The 25,379-nt window shown below is 53.5% G+C and overlaps 1 protein-coding gene across 4 annotated transcripts in view; it reads right to left on the bottom strand.

Annotated features, from left to right (window-relative positions):
* Positions 1–25,379, bottom strand: part of TRIM55 (tripartite motif containing 55) — a 27,972-nt gene extending 2,593 nt beyond the window's left edge. Inside the window, exons 1-10 of one of the 4 annotated variants that reach the window (XM_068162494.1) lie at positions 25,089–25,379; positions 23,794–23,966; positions 20,764–20,929; positions 19,049–19,144; positions 16,315–16,548; positions 14,782–14,804; positions 14,565–14,689; positions 13,837–14,057; positions 10,821–11,090; positions 9,729–9,822 (exon numbers count right to left, since the gene is read on the bottom strand). In XM_068162494.1, coding sequence (XP_068018595.1) covers positions 9,729–9,822; positions 10,821–11,090; positions 13,837–14,057; positions 14,565–14,689; positions 14,782–14,804; positions 16,315–16,548; positions 19,049–19,144; positions 20,764–20,929; positions 23,794–23,966; positions 25,089–25,277 — 1,591 coding nt within the window. In that variant the 5' untranslated portion in view covers positions 25,278–25,379. Of the gene's footprint in view, positions 1–7,369; positions 7,496–9,728; positions 9,823–10,820; positions 11,091–13,836; positions 14,058–14,564; positions 14,690–14,781; positions 14,805–16,314; positions 16,549–19,048; positions 19,145–20,763; positions 20,930–23,793; positions 23,967–25,088 lie in introns of those variants that run through there. The other 3 variants (XM_068162495.1, XM_068162493.1, XM_068162496.1) reach the window with 3 other exon arrangements.

Below are 25,379 nucleotides of genomic sequence, written 5' to 3'. Positions count from 1 at the left end.
ATTCTTGTTCTGCTGTCGTGAAATCTGCCTCGCTCGGGGCTGGTTCTGGGCTGCGTTTGGTTGGGGTTGGTTTGGGCTGGGTTTGGTTTGGGCTTTGTTTGGTTGTTTCTTGGTTGGTTGGTTGGTTTGGGGGTTTGATTTGGGGTTTTTGCTTTTCTTTGGTAGTGTTGTGTTTTGGGTGTTTTTTCCCCCAATAAAATCCTAGAGGGGTAGGGGCTGGAAAGGACCTCTGGAGATCAGAGTCCAGCCCTGGTTGGTTTTTGTGGTTTGATTTCATTTGGGGTTGGTGTTTTGGTTGGGGTTCTTTGGTTTGGTTTGGGGGGTGGGTTGGTTGTCTTTTTTTTTTGGGAGGGGTCTGTGTGTTGTTTTTTGTTGCTGTAGTTTTCCTTTAAAGAAAAGAAGTCTTTCATTTCCTTTCCCTTTCCCTCAGCCCAAGGCCAGGAAATAAATAAGGAATAGAGAGACAGAAGCTTCTGCTTGCATCCCGGTCCAGAGGCTGCTTTTTGTTTCTCTAGAGGCATCCCTGCACTTCCAGTGAAACAAAGGGGCTCTGGCCATGATGTGCTGCAGCTGCTCCTCACAGCAACCATTGCTACTTCAAAGATCAGCTGAATATTTAGGAGGCCACTGCAATATGCAGAAATATTTAGCTAGTTGCAGTGTTTTCAGCTCCCTGTGGCGGAGAACGGAGCCTGACTTTGTGATGGTATCACAAACCCTGTTAAAATATATCAGAGTGAGTGATTTGACATCTTCATCATCAAACCCACAATTTCACTTGCAACAGAGAGGAATTTACACCCTCCCCACCCCCCCTCTGTATCCCTGGATATGCACATAAATTATTCTGCACACTTAAAATTAAGAGCTCCAGACTGCCAGTCTTCTCTGGGCAGGGTTTCACCTCTCTTTGGGAACCTCAGGATGATCTCAGGAGGATTATTTGATGTGAAGACACTGCTCATTAGAGGGGAAGTGTCAGAGTGTTGTCCTCTGACTTTCCACAGGTCTCAATCATTTCCAGTCTCAGCCCAACCCGGGAAGCTCCCAAAGCAGTGATGCTAACAGACAGGAACAAGCACCGGAGCAGGGATGCGTGTGAGGAACTGGAGCATGGGGATGGATGACTTTTGTGAGTGCTTGGTGTTAAAATGTGCCACAGGGATTAGTGAGGATTAATGGGATATTCAAGGTAAAGCTACTGGGCTTCATTCCAGCTACTACCTTGTGAAGTGTCGTGGCACCAACGAGCAAGACAGCACAGAGGGAGGAGAAAAGTAGCTCCCTGGTACTTTATTGATCTCCAGTTAGGGGTCACAGCTCTCTTTTCTCAGACCCAGATGCTCTAAACTGGAATAGCCCTACTCCTTCTAGTTAAACACTCACAATCTGCTTCCATACTGGAAGTGTGGGCTAACCTCTGAATCACAGAATTGCTTTGGTTGGAAAAGTTCAACCACTGACCTGACACTGCCATGGCCATCAAACCATGCCACACCAAGCCACTCACTGCAAAATACAGAGCCCAGGAAGGGTTTGTAATGGGGTGCTGAGGAAGAATATGCCTTTTCCTTGCTAACCTTATCATGTATCAGATGAGAGCAGGAGCATAGTGAACAACCTGGGAGGAACAGCTGCCTGCTTGACTACCAAAGTGCCTTTTCAGCCATGCTGCAGAGAAGGGTCATCTCCTAGGGTTAGGCAGAAGTACTGTTAGGAATTGAGCCCATGGGGCCAGATCTCCAGCAGAAAGAGCAGGCAGCTGGCTGAGTCCTGATCTTGGAAGATCTGGCTCTCAGCCTGGGAAAGTGCTGAATGCAAACCCTGCAGCCTGCTTCCAAAAGCAGGTATCAGCATTAAGTCCACAGCGAGACTTTCTGAGCTGCAACGGGTTCCCTGCTCGCTTGGTCTTGGTAGCTGGAGGAGTGGGGGTGGTTCATTAGTCCTCTGGGATGATGAAAAGTTTGCCTTTTATTTTTGGAAGGACAGCTGGGGTGCCTGGACTAGCCCAGAGTCATTTTGAAATGGGTTGTGCAATCCTGTGCAGGCACGGGACAGCCCTCCTCACTCTCACCCTGGGCTGGCAAGAGCTTTGAAAGAGGATTTCCTGTGGTTTTCTCCTTTTTCACCTAAAGCCACCTTGTCATTTCTCCTACTGTGTAAGATGAGCTTCCTTAAGCACTTCCACTTGCTCTTCCACCCAGCCCCTCTCCACACATTGCACTTTGAGGCAAAGAACTCTGGAGGGCCTTGAAGGCGAGCAGCTTGTCTCATAGGGTTTGGACCCAACATGTTAGGAGACAAAAACCGCAAGGTAATGACTTTGACTGGCAAGGTGACCACACTGCCTTGTGAACCAACCCTGCTGGAACCAGGCTTCAAACAAAACAACCTTTGTCTGCCTCACTGCCAAGGCTTTATTTCATAATGTGTTAACTCCTTCATATTCTGCTGTGATGACATCTTCCCCTGTCAGCAAAACAGTGCTGGAGCTCCAGCAGCTTCCCACTGGGTTTGGCTGGGTGATGCCTCTGCTGCCTGCGCCTCGCTGGACGCAGCAGGCTGCCAGGCCGCGGTACCTCCATCACACCCAGGCAGGAGTGGAGCAGGCACAGACCTGACACCAGGGCCATTCCCTGGCTTTTGGGCTTCTGTTGTCACACCTAAAGTGTCTTCAGTAAAGACACTTCAGTCTTTGTGCTGTGAGTCAGGCAGTGACTGAGGGATGCTCTCCTTCAGCGAGGCAGAAGGTGCCAGGAGCAACTCTGCCCACGTTATTAAGTCCATTTCCCCCTTCCAAGGGCAGCCCACACAATTCAGAAGTAGACAGTGAGCTGGGACAAGGATCTCAGATGCAGACTGACAGAGAACAGCTGGTTCTTTGAACCAGGAGGTGGTTCTCAATGGTAGAAAGGAGAGAAAGGTCTCCTTGGTGTCAGTGGGATTCGGGTGTCCAACCCCTCTGTAGGTCACAGGATCACAGCATCGTAGGGGTTGGAAGGGACTTCTGGAGATCAAGTCCAACCCCCTGCTAATGCAGGTATGCCATAGAATCAGAAAGGTTGGGAAAGGCCTCCAAGATCATCCAGTCCAACCATCAACCCAACACCACCATGGCCACTAAACCAAGTCCTGAAGTGCCACACCCCCAGGGATGGTGACTCCACCACCCCCCTGGGCAGCCTGTGCCAAAACCTTACAGTACAGAAAATGCTCCTAATATCCAACCTAAACCTCCCCTGGTGCAGCCTGAGGCCATTTCCTCTCCTCCTAACATTCCAGATCCTTGCAGTCTCATCCTGGCTGCTGCCAGGGAGGAGGTTTGTGCTGAGCACAGCACTGCCCTTGCCACACTTCTCTCAGATGCTTCAGACTCAACACTCCATTGTGTCTGTCCAGCATGATGAGGTAACTGTTGTCAAGCTTCTACCTGAGCTTTATCTTAGTCTTGGAGATCTCATGGGTAGGGCTTGTTTTCCACATTACCTGGAATAACAAGTTCCAACCCCTTGATTTGGGTCCTTAACAGTGACAAGGAGGAACTGAAGGCTTGACCTCAGATAACATTAATCCCATTAAGCTGATGCTGAGAGAGTGCTGAATACTTACACCTTGATTTATATTTCCCCTGTGGTGCCAAGTGACATCAGAAGATGCTTTCAGTAAGCCCCAGGAATTTTCAGCAGGTCAGCTCATGAAGTGAGGAGGAAAGCACACCCTGCATGACTGATGGCTGGATTTGGTTTCCCCATCAGCAAAGCCCAGGCTGGAGTTTCCACACTGATTCTTTGGAGGTGTTGAGGGTTGGGTTTGGTTTCCCCACCAGCAAAGTCCAGGCTGGAGTTTCCACACCAGTCCTTTAGAGATGCTGAGCAACCCCAGCTCCCACTGGGTATCTGTTCAGCCCTCCTCTTAGCTGTGTGCTGGGAAGGGGAATGTCACTGGAATGACACCAGCTCTCTGTGGGCTTGGTGAGGTGAAGGAAGGTATTTTTAAACCTGGACCATTTGAATGATTTGATTCCAACAGGGCCCAACAAACAGCTGCCTCAGCATGGCTGTGAGTGGTGGCATCTGGGCAGGAAGATGAAGCAGGGCTGCTTGGCAAGGAACTCTGAAATCACCTTTGCTGCCAGAGGAAAAAAAATAGCCCTGCACCCTCAGAGGCAGCACATGAACTGCCCAGCACCTTCCCTGCCTCCTCCTCACCCCACAGGAGAGCAAAAGTGAGAATCTGAGTGAAAATGTGGGGTTTGGAGAGAGCAGCAGTGGAAAGACAAACTTCTTGCCTCTGCAGTTTCTCCAGCCCTGGTCCTGCTCAGGGCTGTCCCTCCCCAGCTCAGCCTCTGCTCACTGAGGCACTCTGTGAAGTTCAGGGCAGCTTGGCTCAGCCAGGGGCTGCTGCTAGCAGGCAGAAGCTGATGGGGACAGCTCCTGCCAAGGGCTGGGCTGCACAAAGCCTCTGCCTCAGACTTGCTCCTGGGCACACCAAGGGCACTGCCACAGCTTGTGGCACACCTTGGGGGGCAGCAAGGCAGAGGTGGCAGCTGTGGGGAGGAGCAGCCAGGACAGGAGACCCTCAAGTGCCCAGCAAGGGACTGCAGCCCATGGATGACATCTTCAGGAGAGAGCTGAGGGATCCCCAAATTCAAGCTTCTGTCCCACTTGCCTTCCATCCTGATCCCTGTGTGCCTGAATCCAATTCCAGAATCCAGCTCCTCAATCCAGTTCCTATCTGCTGCTGAGTCCAGGCTGGGACTTGCCCAGTGCCTGCCCCCAGCAGCAGTGGTGCCAATGGTGCCCTCACTGCCATCAGGGCTTGGGTTCCACATTGGTTTGTGTCTCTGTTCCATGGCATTGTTCTTCTTTCCACCCCAGCTGGGTTAGTTTCTTTCCCACCCCATCAGTCTCTCTCCCTTCTTCCCTTTCTCTTCCTTTTGGGAAGGCAAAGAGGTTCATGGAGAGCCTCTGGCACCCCTCTGCTGGCCAGCCCAGCCCTGACCCTTGACACACAGCCTCAGAAAATGGCAGAAATTCAAGTTAATTCCCCTCTTTTAGCTGCCCTGTTTAATGGTGACAAGCAGAGGCACGAGAGAAGGCTGCTGGCTGGTCCTGAAGCCCTCACAGGATCTGGAGGCTGTGTTTGCCTGCCTCAAATGTCAAGAGCTGCACTGCTGGCACTCAGCGCTCGCAGGTAGCGGAAACCAAGGCAGCACAACAGCTTATTTTTGAACAGCTTCAACTCCAGCTCAAGCCTTTTGTTTTCATATTTTCAGGCTGTCTGGCTTCCACCTGGCAGCTGTCACATCGAGCACAACAATATTGTTTCAAGCTAAGAGGCTGCTTATTTGGCGTGGAGCTTTTAGTCTTCCTTTCTATCACTATCATCATCATCATTGTTATTATCATTATCAGGAATCAAGAGATTATTCCCTCAGGTAGCTGCTGCCCTTGCCTGCCTCAGAAACTCATGGCAGCAGCCAATATGCATGGACAAGCCCCATCAGTCACAGCACCAGAGGTGTCACCCCCTTAACAGTGGCCAGTAATGAATTTCCCCGCTCCAAGGGCAGGGGATGCCTCTCTGCCCTGGATTTCCATTACATGACAATTAACTTGGGGGGGCTGATGTCTACTGCACTGCCTCTCCATACCAACCTGAGGCAGCCCAAATGCATTCCAGAGCAAAACTGCCTGGCTGCCTTATTTCACTTTGGGATCCACACCTCTCCCACGGTTTGTGGAGGTGCAGCCACTTGAACCAGCGTGGTGGAAACTGGTGGAATGGTGTTGGAGAGCTTCTAACTGCTCCTTTGAGCAAAAGAAAGACAATTCTCTCCTTTATGCCACCTCCCTCTGCCAAGGCTCAAACAAAACAGCCCCAAACAGCACAGTGGTGTAGCATTCCGCCCATTCCTGTCCCTCACTGGCATGCCTCTGCCTTCAGCTGCAGATTGGCATAAACCCCAGGCCTGCCACTCTCCAGGGAGGTGAAGGAGACCCAAGAGCAGAGTCCAACATACATGAGAGTGTCAAAGCTACATGATCAGAGCAGTCTCCCCTGGATCTATCCACTCATCAGCCTTTGTTTCTCTCAGAAGGAAGCTTTTGACATGTCCCTCTCCTTTTCCCCCTGTCTCTTCCTGGCAGAACATGCAGCACCCCCATCCCCCCCCCCCCCCGCCTTCATCTCCCTTTCAAACCCCAGGTAGGTACCAAAGCTTGCACCTCCAGCCCTTCTCCTGCTCACAAGTCAGGACAGCCTGCAGGGGCCATGCCACAACACCCCAACACAAGGGCTCATGCCCAGCTCAGTAACAACCACCAGTGGGATTGCCACTATTGATCCATCTCAGTGTCCCAGGACTGCAAGCACTGCTTTCCCCACACCTGTGGCTGCACCAAACACCTGAACTGCCTGAAGGCAGCAGGGTGATAACTAACCAAACATCTCCACACAGATGGCTCTTGTGGCTGTGACTCAAACCCACCAGGATGTGGTGGAAAGCAGGGAGAGTTCCCCCAGGATTAAGAAATCTCTCCTGATTGCCCTCTGTTTTCCTTCCCAAGCGCTGTAACACTGAGCAGGATGAGGGATGCTTGGAGGAGGAGTGGAGGCAGGCTTCAGTATCTCATTGAGTGTCACACAATGGCAATGTCTGGGTGAGCCTGGCTTGGGATGCAACTGAACCAGAGAAATCATTTTGTCCACTTTGTCACTGTGGAGCTCCTTTTTGCGACCGAGTGGACTGAAATAAATGGCATGTGCATAAATCAGAGGGTAGCTGTGACTCACCAGACAAATCACAGAGCAGACTATGGGAGGCAAAACTTCAGGTGAAGGATTTGCCACTCATATTAATTATGAGGAACCTGTGTCTGAAAAGCAGGACTGAATGCATTGCCCTCACGACTCCTCGCTGCTGCCTCTGAATCACTCCACGCTCAAAAGCCGGGGAGAAGGAGGTGTTAGAAGAGGGACAATCCAGTCCAGACTTTCCTGATCTTTCTCTGCAGGTCTTTGAAAAACTGAGGGGGGAAGAAAAAACTCATGACTAAATCTCAGCTGAAGCACAAAGTCAAGAAGCAAAGTGGAAATTCACAGACAGAATTGGCCGCCAACCGAGCATCAGCCTGAGCGGCCTCAGGCCTGGCCACCCAAACTCAGCCCCAGCTCACTAAGGCAAATCGCAGAAGGCTTTGGACCACAGAGTGGTTTGGGTTGGGAAGGACCTTCAAGATCATGCAGTCTGAGTCTCTTGCACCTGGTGCTTGCCCTGTGTTGCAGCTACAGGTGGAACACTCTGGGTTTTGCCAGTCTTAAGAGATGCTGAGGAAGAAGCTTCCGAGGGAGTTCCATTTGGGCTTACACACTGCCTGCTTCTTGGGTCTGCTCCAAAGGCTCCACTCCACGGAGGACAGATGATCTGTTTCTCACTCAGTCAAACCCTGCAGACTTTTCCACAGCACAGAGGTGAACCCACCCAGCTTTCTGCCTAAGAAAAGACACAGTGCAAGGACATCAAGACCTGGATGGTAAATAGCAAGTTGGCTTTTGCCCTCCACACTCCCAGACCCTACATGCACTAAACACAGATGGTGCAGGGAGCAGAGACCTTTGGAGCTTCCTGAGCTGAGCTTTGCTCCTGATGTTGACAAACTTCTTAGAATCATGGAATCATTTGGGTTGGAGAGACCTTTAAGATCATCAGGTCCAACTGTTCACCCAGTGCTGGCAGGTCAGCACTAACCCATGTCCCTCAGCGCCACATCTCCAGGGCTTTGAAACCCCTCCAGGGATGGAGACTCCACCACTGCCCCGGGCAGCCTGGGCCAGGGTTTGATAACAGAGCAACCTGGGCTGGGCTGGGCTGGTGGGAGGTGTCCCTGCCCATGGCAGGGTGGTTGGAGTTGGATGATCTTTAAGGTCCCTTCCAACCCAAACTCTTCTATGAATCTGTGAATACATTGTTCCAAATTTGCAACCCCTTGTCCTGCTCTGGGGGCAAACTGGGTGGCCGGAGGGGAGGGAGAACCTTGCTTGGCAGCATTCCCTCTAGATCCAGCCCTGCAGGACTGCCTTCTCTGGAGCAAGCAGCTGGCTTGCAGTGAAGACTTGGCTTCCTTACCTGAGCAGACTGGCAGAGACCAAGTTTCCAGTGGGGAGAAGAGGGAGGACATTATTATTTGCCACGCTGCTGGGATCACTCCAGAGCAGGATGTGCTAGAATGTGGCACCACACCTTTTATAGAGCCGTGGAAAGCCAGGGGGCCAGGGGCCACCAGCACAGTGTGACCTCTCTGGGGCTTGTTTTGGTTTTAAATGCCCTCCTTTTGTGCACGTTGTCTGCACACTGACGTGACAAGCAAGCAGCCCCAGCGCAGCCAAGCGCTGACCTCCCGGGCGTGTGGTCGCAAGCTGTCTCACGGAGAGGTGTCTGAAGGCTCACCGGCTGAGGTGGAAGGCAGCAGGGCAGAGAGAGCTACAGTGCAGGAATACAGAGAGCACTCTCCCCGTGGTAATTCTGGCAGGTGGCAGAAGGTTGCCAGCAAGTAATAGAAAATTTTAAACCTAATGAAAAGAAGATTAACAGAGGCCACTCCGCGAGGATTTCTCCTCCCAAACTGCTCAGCCCTGATTATGTTTCATGCCCTCGTGGAATCAAAGCACTGCACCTATTGGCAGCAAAGGGAAATTAGATCAGAAGTCTGTTTGTGGATGATTAACTGGCAGTTCCTTGCAGGCCAAATGCAGGAGCTCCAGCCCTGCAGAGCCACAGGCAGGCACTGCTCTGGTGGGGAATGTGAGCACCACCAGAGAAGGCTCAGGGCTCAGGTGGAATAAACTGGGTAACAAGAGGCCCAGGTGGACAGAATCATGGAACTGCAGAATCAGTCATGGAATCATAGAATCATGGCATCATGGAACCCTAGAATCATGGAGCTTTGGAACCCTAGCATCATGGAATCAGTAAGGATTGAAAAGACCTCTAAGATCTAACCTTCTACCCATCATGTCATGACCACTGCACTGCGTCCCACGTCTGCTTAGTTTTGAACACCTCCAGGGATGGTAACTCCACCACCTCCCTGAGCAGCCTGATCCAATCCCTGACCACTCTTGCAGCAATTTCTCCTAATCTCCAACCTAAGCCTCCCCTGGTGCCACTTTCCTCTGGCCCTATCACTTGTTACTTTTGAGAAGAGACCAACTGAGCACCCCATGAGGACCTCCAGAGATCAGGACTTGGACTCATCCCCCCTGAGGGAGCACTGGTGGCTTGCTCACAGTGGGAATCCCACCCACAGGATTGTTCAGTGAATTTTTGCTTTGTGATCTTTACTCCTCTGATGCCAACCATTGCTCTCTAGATCTTCCTCCCACATTTGATGGACTGAACAAGCTTGGGGCTCTTCACATCTCCTGTCAGCCCAGAGGTGCTGCAGCCTGCTGCCCAGCAACTGAAATATCAGCCCATGTATCTGAGGGACTAAAGGTCTCTTTTCATTCTGGACCAGGGAGATGCAGTGTTGAACCATGCAGGAGTAAGCTGAAGGGTGGCATTCTGAAGGTGCAAAGAAGGAATGCTTTAGGCAGCCTGTGGAGTGAACTAGCATGATGGCTTTGGATGGGAAGAAAGGGAATGAAAATCCTTTCAAACCACGTGGGAACATCAGCAGAGACACTCTTTCAACTGTTAGTGAATGGGAAAACAAAACATTTCCTACCCATGAAAGTACAAATCATGTATTGGGTCAGATTCCAAAGATGATGCAGTATGATAAGAAATGCCAAAAGTGATAAGCAGAATGCTAACAACTCCTGTGAGAAAACAAGAAGAGGGCTTCACCAGTCTGCTCCTGCCAGGGAGGAGGCATCACCACGATGGGCAGTGAGAAAGTTCTGTTCCCACAGCACTTTTCCATGATATCCTTTAATCCAAGACCTTAAACTTGCTGCTGCTAAATTAGGACCCAGGGAAGCAGACCACAGTCAGGGAAGCTCCCAGGGAATTCACCCAGGAAGGACTTTACCAACCTTGGTGTCACAACAGAGCCATTCCAGCCCCCTGATCACGTTCTGTGGTCCTATTTTCACACACAGGCAGAAGAAGGAATATTCAGACTGAGGTTATAGCAGCTCCAACACTCTGGGTTTAAGGAAAACCTCCTCCCATGCCAAACACATCAGCCTCTCTCCTCCCATCACACTGCTGGCAGCCTGACACACAACTGGAGCAGATGGACTTCATGCTCTCCTTTAAGCAAGTCCCAAGAATCCTTGGAGGGATCTCCCTGCAGCAGCTGACCCCAGGACATCACACTGCTTGCTGAGAGGCAATCAAACACACCAGAAGGCCCTGGGTACCAGCACAGCTCCACATTCCCATGGGAAAGCCACACAACACCTCCAGGTACAGCCACAGAGCCGCAGAAGGCAAAGCCAAGCCCTGGCTGATCACCCAGCACTGGGGGGACAGCAGGTGGTGACCAGAGGGGATGAGAACCACCTGGTGCATGAGGTTCTGCCTGCTGCTAGCACATGCAAACAGCTGATGCACAGGGCAGGGGCAGCCTCTGCAGCAGCTCCTCAGCACGGGCAGCCTGCCTCTCGGCCAAGCGCAAGCAGCCACGGGCCATGCTCCTCTGCAGCTGCCACCTACTGCCACCACCCACAGAGGCAGAGCATTTGCTGCTGCAGGACAGACCTCTGACTCCTGACAGCCCTTTGCCTCCAGCATGCAGGGGGAAAGGCAGCCACACTCGCCCCGGCAGCCAGCGGTCTGCCTGGCCCTGCGGGGCGGCGTTGGCGGCACTGACCTTGGGGGTGGCGGCGGTGGCCTTACTCTCCTTCCCGCTCTCCTCGCTGGCTGCCGCAGCTTCTGCCTTCTTGGCACTGGTGTCCAGAGCAGCAGGAGGCCCTACCGTGCCCAGCCCGCTGGCCGGGGCGGAGCTGGGGCTGCTGGGCTGCCGCGGCTGAGCTTTGTACCAGCTAGGGTAAAACAGGGGATCATGGGGCTCTGCCGGGGCCAGCACTGGGGTGTCAGGCTCTGGGGGCCGTTGGGAAGCACTCGGTGTCACAGCCTCATCCTTCAGCAGCACAGATAAAGAGAAGAACAAGCAGAGTGCTCCACGTTACCTTCCTGCCGTAGCCAGGCTGCTCTGCCCGCCCTGCCTGGGACCCCGCAGCGCCAGGGACACCGCAGCACCTGGGACCCCGCAGCACCTGGGACACCGCAGCGCCTGGGACACCGCAGCGCCAGGGACCCCGCAGCGCCAGGGACCCCGCAGCGCCAGGGACCCCGCAGCGCCTGGGACCCCGCAGCGCCAGGGACACCGCAGCACCAGGGACACCGCAGCGCCAGGGACCCCGCAGCACCAGGGACACCGCAGCACCAGGGACACCGTAGCGCCAGGGACCCCGCAGCACCAGGGACACCGTAGCGCCAGGGACCCCGCAGCGCCAGGGACAGACGGGTCCTGGTCACGGGAGGGTTTGGGTCGGAAGGGACCTTCAGAGGTCATCCAGTCCAACCCCCCTGCGGTCAGCAGGGACATCTGCAATTAGGAGCGGGCTGCTCATGCTTGGTCTGCAAGAGTTATGAGCAGTGGAGATTAGGAAGAAGCTCTACAGTGAGGGTGGGGAGACACTGGAGCAGGCTGCACAGGGAGGCTGTGGATGCCTCCTCCCTGGAGCTGTTCAGGGCCAGGTTAGATGAAGCCTTGAGCAACCTGTGCTGGTGGAGGTGTCTCTGCCAATGGAAGGGGGATTGGAACTAGGTGGTCTTTAAGGTCCCTTCCAACCCAAACCATTCAAAATGATGATGAGAAGCATAAGCAGCTATCCTTGGAATAACACAGACATGGGGAAGGAAATGTTACCCCCAAAATAGAGCAGGGGGTAGAATTAGGTGGGAGGGGGTAGAATTAGGTGGGAGGGGGATGCTGACTGAGAAGGGAGTGAGCACCAGGTTCCTCAATTCAGAGAAACACCCAATTCAGTCCTAAACCCACCAGAAATTGAGGGTAAGAGCCCCATGAAGCAGCACCAGCCACGAGCAGGAAGTGCAGGTACCTTTGGATGGCTTTGCTGGGTTTTGGTTCAGAACAAAACATTTCTCCATGACTCTGCTTGAAGTGGGCAGGCAGAAGGAGAGGAATACAAAGACACTGGAGGGGAGCATTTGCCCCCCAGCCTCGTGACCAATGTCACAAGCCAAGCACAGCTGCTCTGGAGGGAGGGCAGCAGCCAGATGATCTTCACCTCTCTACCAGCATCAAACTCTTGCAGGTCACCCACACAGTACCTGCTCTGACCACAGCATTTCTGCTTTGTCTTTCTCACACCAGAAGGCAAAAGCTGAAACTGAGGTATCCCACACACCACAACACCCCAGGACATGCCTGAGCCCACACCTGACCTCTCCTCATGGCACCCTAATGGCATCTTCCAAGCAACCTTTCCCATTGTAGCCTTAGAAGTGAAGGACTTTGGTGTCAGTGGGGGCAGAGCAGCTGCAGCAAGGATGTCTGGTTCTGGCTTGCATAGAGCTCTGCATCAGTTAAGCCTCAGAGGTTTAGTTAAGTCACTGCAAATCCTCAGAAGACAAAGCTTGGTTACATCAATGAAGCCTGGTTTGAAAGCAGCTTCATACAATTGGTGCAAGCTCCTCTATGGTTTTATGAAGCACAGAACCACTTTGGGTGGAAGAGAGCTCCAAGACCACCAAGTCCAACCCTTGACCCAGCACTGCCAGGTCACCACTAACCCATCTCCCTCAGCACCACATCCCCAGGGCTTTGAAACCCCTCCAGGGACAGAGATTCCACCACTGCCCTGGGCAGCCTGGGCCAGGCCTTGATGTCCCCCTGGGGGAAGAAATTGTTCCTCATGTCCAACTTAAACCTCCCCTGGTGTAACTTGAGGCCATTTCCTCTTGCCCTATCCCTTGTTCCTTGGGAGAGTAGCAAGCAAGATCAAAGCAAGGATACATCTCTAGCATTTATTTCCCCTTGCTTTATGCAGGGAGCTCACTGCAACCAAAGAGCCAACTCTTTCTGTGCTCTCTTGCTTTCACAGTGGCCTCCTCAGACATCTTCAGAGCAGCATCACTGGCTAAGTTGCACAAGAGGAGGATCTGCTGAGTTAATTGCCAGGCCAGCTAAAGTAGCACATGAAGTATACATTTATTCCTATGTAGGTCTTTTAGAATGTGCAGCAATTATGGTCTCATTCTCATCACACTCCTTAAGGAAAAGTGCTGGCCTAAATACATCCCCCCCCTGGATCTGTTTGCTGCACTTTCCTCTCCTGTTTGCTCTGTGGCATCCCTGCATGCACCTAGCTGAGAGCACAGCACCAAACATCATTCAAGGAAACAAACCCAAACCCCAAACCACCCCCAGGTTAAAAGCATGATCTAACAACTGGTGGTGGAAAGCACACTAAATCCTGAGGGAATGCCAGACTCTCTGAGGAGAAATATTTTATCAACCATTTCATTTAGAAGAGTTAGTCCAAGTTAAGTCACAGCAAGCAGAACATCCCTCCTAATGTGCTTAGCTCCCAAACTGAACCTCTTTTATTTCTCTCTTATGCATCCCATCTAGACCTCAATTCACCTAGCAGCAGCATCTTCTGCCTCTCGAGTGAGACATCCACGGCCAGAGCTGCCTGGATGTGTGCATCTAAGGGCAACAAACCCCGCTGCTCTCCAGTGCATCACCTCCCTTAGCCATGCTCCTGATGCCCTCAGCCTGCAGAGGGCTCTCTGCTGGCTGCTCCGGGGCACACTCAGCAGAGCTGGCAGGACACTGAGACACCAGTGCCACTCACCTGACCAGCTGGGGCAGTGGGCAGTGGCACCGGAGCTGGTTCAGCCTGGGGCTCTCCCACCGTGCTCTGAGGTTCAGGGTCCTGCTGGGGTGGCTGTGGTACTCTCTCAGCTTCTTCTTCCTCCACTTCTTCCTCCTCCTCATCCCCTGATGGCTCTGTGTGAACTTCATCCAAAGCTTCATTCTCCACTGTCTCCTCCTCTTCCTCTTCTCCCTCCTCCCCTGAGAAGACAAGCACAAAAGGGGAGGTTTGAGCCCCCCGTGAAGATCACAGAGTCTCAGACTGGTGTGGGTTGGGAGGGATTTTCAAAGCTCCTCCAGTCCAGACCCTGCAGCCAGCAGGGACATCCCCAACCACAGCAGGCTGCTCAGAGCCCCAAGCAACCTGGCCTGGGATGGTTCCAGGGGTGGGACATCTCCCACCTCCCTGGGCAACCTGAGCCAGGGTCTCAGCACCCTCAGTGTGTGAAACATCCTCCTTCTCTCCAGTCTGATCGTGGGGTTGAGGGTGCTGGGCTCACATTTAAGGTCAGTGTAATGGTGTCACCAGGTTAGGGGACTTTGTGACCCTGAGAGATTTTTGCCTTCTTTTCTTTCTTCCAAGGGATACAACCTGGTCTGCTTGCACTTTGGGATGGAGGGGAGCACCTGCTGCAAGCCTTCCTGCTCAGTATCATCACAGCACCCACAGAGAGCTGCAGTTCAGCTGAGGGGAAATGAGTCAAATACCTCTATCAAAATCAATTTCTCGGATTATCTTCTCTTCTCTGCTGAGGTTCACTGTGAACTGGTTCATGTTTTCATACCCATCCTCTATTTTCTCCATCTGAAATCCTTTGGAGGCTTCAGTAACCCTGAAGCAGAGAGATTGGTTATTGGGTTTGCAGGGCCAAGTCTGGTCTGTAACTCACTGGAGAGGTCAAGGGTCTGGAGGTTGGATACTCACTTCTGCAGCAGCGTTTTGGAGCTCTGTGGGGACAAAAAGGAAAGAATTTACTCCTGAGATGGTTGCATTTGTTCAGAGAGCTCATGCCTGGAGAGTCAACTCTTCCACTGGCTGCTTCCAAACACACCTGTAGGGATCTGCTAAGGGACAGCCACCAGAGCTAGTGCTGGGACCAAATCAGGAGGGGTCAGTAGTGCCCGGCTGAGGAAACCTTTCAGCTCCTTGCAGCCTTCTAAATGAGCACTTGGAGAAGATGAGAGACACCAACAGTTGCCACCAAACTGAATGGAACTTGGGGGTTCCTCTCTTTTGGGTGTGCCTGTGCTGAAAAGCAGCTCTCCCACTGCCCTCCTCAAGCACAGGAACTCTCCCCTTGACAACCCAGAGGGGCCTGATGCTTCTAGAGCCCTACAAATCTGTTTGTCCAGGATGAATCTGGAGTTCTTGAGAGGCAGTCTGGGGAGAATAAGTGGCTGTGGAGGCTGGGGGGTGTTGTGGGCTTGGGTTTGTTTTGGCTGGGGGTTTGGTTTGGGTTTGTTGCCTTTTTATTTGTTTGTTTGGGGAGGCTTTGCTCCTTTTGCTTTGGCTTTGTTTGTTTGTTTGGCTGGGGAGTTCTGCTGGGGCTGGCTTTGGCTTTTCCTTGCTTAAGGCTTTTTGGGCTGGGCTGGGGTTGGTTTGCTTTGTTTGGGCTTTGAAAACACCCTTCCACCCTCTACAATAGATGAATTGCAGACCTGAAGGACAATAATTGTGCACCAATGACTGTAGTGGGCAGGCTGCTGCCTAATGACCTCTTCTGAGATTGTAGCAAGAAAGCAGAAGGGAAAAAACAAACATCAAAATGATAAACAAACCTCTTTAAATCATAATATGGTCTTTCAAGTGGCTTAGAACATCAATATTTATTTGTGGGGAAGCCAAGGACTGTCAGTAGCACAGAATCACAGGATGTTAGGGGTTGGAAGGGACCTCTGGAGATCATCCACTGCAACCCTTCTACCAAGGGAGGTTCAACTAGGGCAGGTCACACAGGAACACATCCAGGTGGGTTTTGAGCATCTGCAGGGATGGAGCCTCCACCACATCTCTGAGCAGCCTTTTCTAGTGCTCCACATCTCCTAAATAGAAGAAGTTCCTCCTCATGTTTAGTTGGAACTTCTTAAGGTCAGGTTCACCCCCTGTGATGTCTCTGGGACACAGGCAAACCAACCTCATTGTTCACACGAGTCCAAGGGCTGGGTGGTGGAATGAGGGGAGGGGGCCTGGGGTTATGCCAGGGGAGGTTAGGTTGGACATTAGGAATGCTTTTTCTCCTGAGAGAGTGGTCAGGGGCTGGCACAGGCTGCCCAGGGAGGTGGTGGAGTTATCATCCCTGGAGGGGTTTGAAAGACCTGGCACCTGGGGAAATGGCTTAGTGGCCAGGGTGGTGCTGGGCTGCCGGTTGGGCTGGGTGAGCTCAGAGGGCTTCTCCAGCCCACACAGCTCCACGACAAACCAAGCATTCTGTTTCCCTCTGCCTCTGCAGACTCATACCTGCAAGAACACAGCCATCTCTGGCTCTTCCATGAACTGGATTCCTGACTCCACCAGCTTGGACACAGCCTCCAGGTGATCCCCGTACTTCTTCATCAGGGAGCGGACGTGTTCCAGTTTCTGCTCCTGGCTTCTGGTGATGATTTGTGCCATCTCATTCTTCCTCTCCTCCAGCACAGAGTAGAGATAATCAAATTTTTCACACAGCTGCTCTTTCTGTCGTCTGCAGCACTCCTGTGAATCATTTGGTTTATGTTAAAGATGTTATGGTCTTAAAAGAGTTTCTATTTTTGCAGCCACTTGGAAGCCTTCTCATCAAAGGAATCCCTCTTGCTGAACAGCACAAAGGATTCTGGATGACCCCAGAGGCTTTGCTCCTTTGCAAAGCCCAAGCTGGTGGAACAAAAGTTTTCAAACTCCTCTCAAGCTCTGGATTTTTGAGTCACTGCAACACCACCCCCCCACCCCCCCCAACAGGTCGTTGTGTAACTTGTCAGCCTGCTCAGACCCTCTGCAGAAGGCACTCAGGATGTCATTTGTGGTACATCTAGGTCTGCAGAAGGAGAAATCCCACCATGGAATGGTTTGGGATGGAAGGGACCTTCCAGGCCATCTTAGCAGCTGGGTTCATTGGCATGAGCAGAATGGGTTTTGAAGGAGCAACCATCTCAGGCCAGCTCTGGAGAAGGTTCTTCTGCTGCCAGAGCACCTGGCAGCATCTTGGCTGGGCTTGATTTTCACACATGCCCTCCCAGCCTCTCTTCTGACAGTAGATGTCCTTCACAGCCCATTGCCTGGGCACTGGAGGAGGCAGAGGTGCCCCAAAGGAAAGAGTGTTTGAGGAAAGCAGACAGGCAGGAGGAGGAATCAGGCTCCAGCCTTGCCCTCAGGCACTGGCTGTCACATAATTTTGGGGGACACTTTTATTGTCCTTCCAGCCAGCCAGCATCAGATATTTCCCTGAGTGAGGAGCAGGGGCTTGCTGCCTGCTCCACCAAGGTCTCCCTAACAAGAACAAACTGCACTTGCAAGGGAGAGTTTATGGGGAGCAGATCAGGGACAGATGAGCTACGGTGTCTGAGGGGTAGCAAACAGAAGTCCTTGAGTCAAGTTAAATCAAGTACTTGAGTCCCTGAGTCATCTGTGTGCCCCAGGGCAGAACCTTGTCGTGGTTCTAAGCCTTGTTTCCATGGGTGGACGTTTCTCAGCTCCAGCTGTGGCTTTTCACCCCCAAGGCCAAGCTGCTCTCCATTCAGACAGAGCTCTGCTGGGCTAGGAGATGCCATTGGCTTGAAAGGCAACAGGGAAGAGCCAAGGCGAGCTCCTAGCTCAAACCTTCTGCAATCTCTGACTTTAGAGGTGCAAAGCCTGTTAAAACATCTGAGGGCTGCACTCTCTTTGTGCTCTGAGTGGCAAGGTTGGAGCCTTTTCAGAGTGGAGGACCCAGGCAGGTGGCTCCAGGAGCCGGTGTGTTTATGAAGGTATTTTTAGTGCAGTGTTTGCTGCACACTCTAGGCAAGGTGTTTGAAGTTCTGTTTCAGCTAGCTCAGTTTAAATGAGTTAAAGCTTTTGCTGTTGTATCACTCAGATTTCTGCAGCTGACCTACTTGAAAGGCTTGTGGCTGTCTGCAGAGCCCTGATAGCAGCCCGTTGCCTCCTGGAGAAGTGAAGGCTTCCTGACTACAAAGTCCTGTTGCTGCTAGCAGGCTCCTGGCTTTGTGTTCTGTGCACCCAACCTGGGCATTCTCTGCTCTCCCTTGCTCTGAGGAACGTGGAGCCTGGGGCAGCTGTGTACACAGCTTGTGGAATCCATTCTCCTCCCCACTTAGAATCTGTGCATCTTGGAGTCACTTCTTTTGCCCTGCTGCTTCTCTTTCCTGCTCCAGCTCCGAAGGGTCAATGCCATTCTAATTGGGTTGAGAGGGATGTGACTCCTTCACTGGATGCTTCATCAGCCTCTGACCACAAAATCAATTAACATGAGCTCCCCTCAGCCTGGTGCTCTGTGAGGCCCAGAGCTGACATTTGTATTGGCTCTGCTGGTGCAAACCCCTCGCAGGAAATGAAAACCTCTTCTGCTGTCGTATGGCACTAAACAAATTCCAGCTCTGACAGAGGGAGGCCTTCAGCAGAACACCCAACAGGGACCTGAACTCTTCCCTCCCACAAGCACCAAAAGAAGACCCCCTGCAGGACAACAGGAGTGTGCTGGAAGTGGAAGCACATTAGAATCACAGAATCATTACAAGCAGAACCTCAGCATCATTAGGAACAGGTTAAAACCTGCTTCTGCAGAGGGCAAAGCAGCCAAACACAGCTCACCAGCACACACAGACTGTGGCTACCCAGGGGCTCTGCTCTCAGGACCAGCCAGGCTCTAGTCCAGCATTGGTCTTTCAAAGCTCTAGAAGCTGCTCTCAGATGATAAATGAGCTGGAATTGATGGGATGTCGTTGGATCTGCTTTTCACTTGATACCCTATGCCACCAAGAATGCTGAGCAAGACCTGGACTATCCTTATTCTATGTCCTTAAGCACATGGCCAGCATCAGAGGCAGGGTGCTGAGCAGGATGTGCCCTTTGGCTGAAGAAGCAGAGCTGCTAGGGTACAATGCCACAGGCATTGCCGTGGGGATGCAGCTGGGTAAAGCTGGGACCTGGCAAAAGCACTCCCAGCAGTTTAAAAGATGTGACTTGCCAGTGGCATGGCTGCAGCTGAAGAGGTGGCACCTACCTCAAGTGTCTTGCAGGTCTCCTCCAGCTGTGTGACAATCCCTTGCACTCTGTCGTTGCTCCCCACCAGCACTGCGATGCCATCGCTCAGCTCGGACTAGGCAGGAAGGGGAGAGCAAGCAGGGGGCTGTCAGGCACCATCCCACTGCAGGGTGGCACAGCTGACAGTGGGGAGCAGGAGGTGAGTGAGCCACAGCAGGGCAGCAGTTCTTCTTCCCACCAGAACCCAGGAAAATCAGAGCTTCAGCTGCCCACAGGTTACCTGCTGGTGCTTTGCATTTGTTCCAGCAGTGCTTAGAGGGCACCTGTCGGGACAGGAGAAGGGGGATGGCTTGAACTCAGAGAGGGAGATTCAGGCTGGAGAGAAGGGAGAAAGGTTTGACACTGAGGGTGGTGACACCCTGGCCCAGCATGTCCAGAGGGGTGGGAGATGCCCTATGGCTGGAACTGTGCCAGGTCAGGTTGCCTGGGGCTCTGAGCAGCCTGCTGTAGTTCACAGAATGCCAGGAAACCACTGCTTGCTGCTCTCCATGCAGAGGCAGTGCTCAGGGGCATGGATTCAGTCCAGGAGAGTTCTCCCTCCTCTGCTGACTGAAGAGGCTGCTGGTGCTGCTTCCCTTAAGCCACTTCTCATTTGTAGTTTCCACACAGCAGCATCCCTGTGACAAAGTTGGAGGCTGGGCTTGCAAGCGTGGCCTGGCTGAGCACCTGCCCCGCTGGGGCCCTCCAGGAAAATGAGCAGTTTATCTCAGGAGGATAACCCTGAGTCAGGCTTCAGATTAATACTTATTGAAAAGAAACAAGTCTTTTCCTGGTGCCAGCAAGGGCAGAGGGGTTAGGTACAGCCTGTGCTGCCAGCCATCCAATATTCCTGCAGGAGCAGGGTCTGCACTTCACTCTTCTGGAGAATGGGATGCTTGCAAGTGCCTGGCAGGGAACTGATTTGCAGTGCTCTGCTCTCTTCCCAGTTCATCTGCTGGAAACCCACTTGGATTTTATCTGGTTTATAAGCAATGAGGAAAAGAGATCAGGAGCCTCAAAAGGCTGACCACAGAATCACAGACTGCATGGGGTTGGAAAGGATCCCCAAAGGGCATCTTGTCCAACAGCTCTGCAGGCAGCAGGGACACCTCCAACCAGAGCAGGATGCTCAGGGACACATCCAGGCTGATATTGAATGTCTCCAGGGCTGGAGCCTCAACCACAGCCCTGGATAACCTGTTCCAGTGTCTCCCCAGCCTCACTGTGCAGAACTCCCTCCTGATGTCCAACCTAAACCTCCTCTGCTCCAGTTCCAAACCACTGCTCCTCATCCTATCCCCACAGCCCCTTCTGAACAGTCCCTCCCCAGCCTTCCTGTAGGTCCCCTTCAGACACTGCTCTGCAGCTCTAGGGTCTCATCATGTGCTGATCCACAGCTCCACATCAAACTGCTGCCTGAAATGTTTCCTCACTGCACTAACCAGGACTGGCACACTGCAACACCACCTGGGATCTCTCATCAGTTTATTTCCCTGGGTCTCTAAACAGTCCCTGTGGATGTCTGTGAGCCTTGCACTCACACACAGGAATGGCAAAGGCACTCCCAGGCCCCTTTGGGAGCCCAGGGGAACACCTGCCCATGGATGGCTCTGAGATATCCATGAGATATAAAACCCTTTGCATCCATGAGGTATTAAAAGAAATTCTATCCATGAGAGAGAGATAAAAGTCTACCTTCTGCTGCTGGTAAACACTTGTGAGAGGAGCAACCTGGCAGTCCTTGTGGGCACCAAAGACCTTGCACAAGGAGCAGGTGGGCATCTCACAGTTCAGGCAGTAGATGTTGATCCTCTCATCTTCGTGCTCCTCACACATCAGCTGGTCACACTTCCTTTCAGGTCTGCAAAAGCAAGCAGGGGGGAAACAAGCCTGGTGCTTGTGAGCTTCTGAAGAGAGGAGAGAGGAAACAGGGCAGGACTGTGGCTCCCCCTCACTCTCCTAAATTCATGTGAAAGGCAGCTGGGAGCTGGCAGCACTCTGGCACATGTTGAAATCACAGCCACAGCAGGACTTGAGGGGCTCCTGCCTGGAAGCTGTGGCTGCTGCCACTGTGAAGGGTTGTCCTGGGGAGGAACAAGGAGGCACAGGGCAGGTCTCACCCTCCCTCCTGTGTTGCTCTACCAGAGCTCAGCCCTCAGTTTGGAAGAGACTGGCTTGAAGGGAAGAAGTGGAGAAGACTTGGTTTGCCTTGAGACATCAGGCACCCCACCAGCAGCTGGGGAAGGCTCTGGAGAAGAGGGCTGGGCAGGAGCAGCTGAGGGAGCTGGGGGTGTTCAGTGTGCAGAAGAAGAGGCTGAGGGAGACCTCATTGCTCTCTGCAGCTCCCTGAGAGGAGGCTGCAGTGAGGTGGGGTTGGTCTCTTCTTCCTAGTCTCAGGTGATGGAATGAGAGGAAATGGCCTGAAATTGTGCCAGGGGAGGGCTAGGTTGGAGATGAGGAAACATTTGTCTGCTGCAGGGGTTGGCAGAGGCTGCCCAGGGAGGTGGTGGAGTCCCCATCCCTGGAGCTGCCCAAGAAACCTGTGGCCATGGCCCCTGGGGACAGGGTGTGGTGGCTGTGGTGGTGGTAGGCTGACAGCTGGACTTGGTCTTGGAGGGCTTTTCTCACCCACACAGTTTCATGATGCTGGGATCCCACCTCAGCATCTCTTTCCACTGCTGCTGGTGGACTTGGCAGTGTTAGGTGTAGGGCTGGACCAGACAATCTTAAATGCCTTTTCCAGCCTAAATGATTCCATGATTCCATAGCCTCGTGGTTTCAGTGGGACAGCAGGGGGGAAAGCCACGGCAGGGCTTGCTCACACTCTCCTGGGAGCCTGAGGAACGTTAGGTGGAGGGAGATAAGCAGCTGAGGCCCACAGAGTGTCACATAGTTTAGATAATGCTGCTAGGCACTGCCCTGCACCCAGCTGACAGCCTCCATTCCTAAGGACACACATGAAGGGCACCAAGCACTTAACAGCCTGAACAAAGGAGCCTCTGGGGCAACAAACCAGAGCAGCTATCTGGTGGGGTTTGCAGTTTGGTTCCCCCCTGCCCTGCTCTCCCCTTTTATTCATCCCATGCTTGAGCTTTGTGGAACTGAAGGGATAAGCCCCCTGCTAAGACAGTTTCAGTTACTTTTGTTGCCATTGCCCACCAAGAGCTTGGGACAAGGAGCTGCCCTCCTGTGCTTTTTAAGCTAAAGACAACAAACAAACAAACCAACCCAACCCAACCCAAGCAATACACCAAGCCAGATGTGCCCAGCTGGTCTGGTCAAAAGCAAAGGCCACCACTGCTTTGCTTTGCTGATTCATTTCCTCCTAGATTTGCCTGCCTAAAATAAAATGTGGGTATCAGTGACACCCCAGGGTGGCTGACCTTCCCTTGGCACCCAGCTCAAAGGGCAGCAGAAAGGACAATTTTAAGCCAACTTCGTGCTCTCCGAGGCTTTGGAGCTCCAAGCAATGCCTGAAGGGTTTCAAATAGCCAGGAGCAGCCAGAGCCATCCTTGGGACGTTCTCTTTGCTGCCCTCCTCGGCTGGAGGAGGGGAGAAGTGCCCTGAGCCATGCCAGGGCTCTGGTGGTGGTGTCCACCTGCTCTAGTGACACCTCCTCTCTGTCCTTGCAAAGCTCAGCTCCTGGCTGGGGTGGGATGGGGACACTGCCAGGGGCACAGCCAGGGCGATGCCTTCCTGCAGGGGTACAGAACACTTCACCCTACAGAGCACCATGCTCCATGCTGCTGGCACCAGGCAGCTTTGCTGGGTGAGGGCTGCCTGCTCAGTGGCCTGGGGCTAGGCTTAGCATCCCTTCTTCCAAGTTCCCCACGGTGGTAACCAAGCATCCCAGGGAAAGAGAGCTGGGGATGCAACATTCTGCCATGCCTGGATCCATTCCACAGCCAGCACAGGCAGGTGACATCCAGGACTAATCTTCCTTCTGAGGATCAAGTCACAGAATGGCTCAGGTTGGAAGGGACCTTAAAGATCTACTCCAACCTTCCTGCCACGGGCAGGGACACTTCCCTCTAGACTTGGTGCCTTAAGGCCTCATCCAGCTCATTCCTCTGCCCTGAGGTCCTGATTCTTGTGCACTGCCACACAGCACTCCTAAGCCAGGTCTGCTCTTGTGGCAGAGCTCCTCTGGAGGGCTACACCTTCAAAGGGAGTCCAACAGGGAGCTACCAGGATGCTGAAGGGACTGGAGCACTGCCCAACAGGGAGCTACCAGGATGCTGAAGGGACTGGAGCACTGCCCAACAGGCAGCTACCAGGATGCTGAAGGGACTGGAGCGCTGCCCTGTGAGGGGAGGCTGAGAGCCCTGGGGCTGTTCAGTCTGGAGAGGAGAAGACTGAGAGGGGAGCTAATAGATGTCTATAAATATCTGAGGGCTGGGGGTCAGGAGGGAGGGGACAGGGACAGGCTCTGCTCACTTGCACTCTGGGATAAGACAAAGGGCAGGGGATATAAGCTACAGCACAGGAGGCTCCACCTCAGCATGAGGAGGAACTTCCCCACTGTGAGGGTCCCAGAGCCCTGGAGCAGGCTGCCCAGAGAGGTTGTGGAGTCTCCTCTGGAGCCTTCCCAGCCCTGTCTGGATGTGTTCCTGTGTGACCTGTGCTGGGTTCTATGCTCCTGCTCTGGCAGGGGGTTGGACTGGAAGATCTCTGGGGGTCCCTTCCAACCCCTGACACGACCCTGTGGTCCTGTGGCAGGTTACCTTGTGGACTCCTGCTTGTAGATGTCGATGATGTTCTCCACCAGCAGGTTCCTCTGCAGCCCGTAGACGCCGTGCCGGTCCAGGACCACTTCGTGCCTGCAGGAGGGACAGCGAAAGCGGCCTCCCGATGCCATGGTGGTGCCACCCCTGGTTGGCAGGTAGGGGTTGGAGGCCTGCTCTTGCCAAAGAGCACAAGGAGAGGTGAGCAAGGCCATGCAGAAACCGTGAAAAGCTCTTTCCAAAGCAGCAAGGCAAAGCCCCACTTGCAGGAAGCTGCCCAAGGGGGACAGGGTGGCTCCGACAACGCATCCCCAGAGAAGCACCTGGCAGCTGCAGGGTGAAGGCTGGGACCTCAGCTCACACACGTGGCCATGTCCCCACAGCTAACAGGTGACATTTTAAGCTGCTGTGAGCTCAGCCTTGGCCCCTGGGGACACTCAGCTCCTGCTTTAGATCACTCCTCCTCTGCTGTCTTACTGACAAAAGCAATCCCAGGATCCCAGCAGGGTGGGGGTGGGAAGGGACCTCTGGAGATCCAGTCCCAGCCCTCTGTTGAAGCAGAGGCAGCCACAGCAGCCTGCCCAGGAGCACCATGGCCAGGTGAGGTTGGAAGCTCTCCAGAGGAGACTCCACAACCTCTCTGGGCAGCCTGCTCCAGGGCTCCAGCAGCCTCACACCAAAGAACTTTCTCCTCCTGCTCAGATGGAACCTCCTGGGTTCCAGTTTGTGCCCACTGCCCCTTGTCCTGTCCCTGGGCACCACTCAGCAGAGTCTGGCCCCAGCCTCTTGCCCCTCACCCTTTATCTCTTGCTGAGCATTGCTCAGATCCCCTCTGGGGCTGCTTTTCTCCAGGCTCAGCAGCCTCAGGGCTCTCAGCCTTTGCTCCTCACAGAGATGCTCCAGCCCCCACAGCATCTTTGTAGCCCTCAGCTGGACTCTCTCCAGCAGTTCCCTTTCTCTCTTGATCTGGGGAGCCCAGAGCTGGACCCAGATGTGGCCTCACTAGGGCAGAGTAGAGGGTGAAAAGGACCTTCCTTGACCTGCTGGCCACTCAACACCCCCCAGGGCACCACTGGCCTTGTTGGCCACAAGGGCACATTGCTGCCTCGTGCTGAGCTTGTCCACCAGCACTCCCGGGTCCTTCTCCTCCTGGAGCTGCCCCTGAGGTCAGCCCCTCACCTGGACTGGCAGAGGGAGCTGCTCCTCCCCAGCAGCAGGACCCTCCTCTCGCCCTCGCTGCACAATGCCCCCAGCGCCGCTCCCGGCAGCAGAAGCCCCTGCGGGCTGGAGCCTACCTGGAAGATGTCGCTGGCACACTTGCGGCAGAGGTTGTGCTGGCAGGGCAGGATCACCACAGGCTTGGTGAACATCTCCAGGCAGATGGGGCAGATCAGCTGCTTCTCCAGGTTGTCCATGGTCTGCTGCTCTTTGGAGAGGGACTTGTAGCTCAGGGAGGTGCTCATCCCTAGCTTGTCCTGGGGCATATGCTCAGGAGCACGGCCTCCTGGAGGGGCTTCCAGGTCAGTTCCCTTGCAGTGAGCCCAAGGCCGTGGCGCTGTCTGGCAGGCTCTGGCCAGGGGACATAG

Source organism: Melanerpes formicivorus, unplaced genomic scaffold, assembly GCF_026170545.1.
Source record: "Melanerpes formicivorus ecotype bairdi unplaced genomic scaffold, bMelFor1.0.p_v2 SCAF_65, whole genome shotgun sequence".
NCBI lineage: Eukaryota > Metazoa > Chordata > Aves > Piciformes > Picidae > Melanerpes > Melanerpes formicivorus.
Note: the sequence above shows the minus strand (reverse complement) of the source record. Positions and strands in the feature narration are given on the sequence as shown.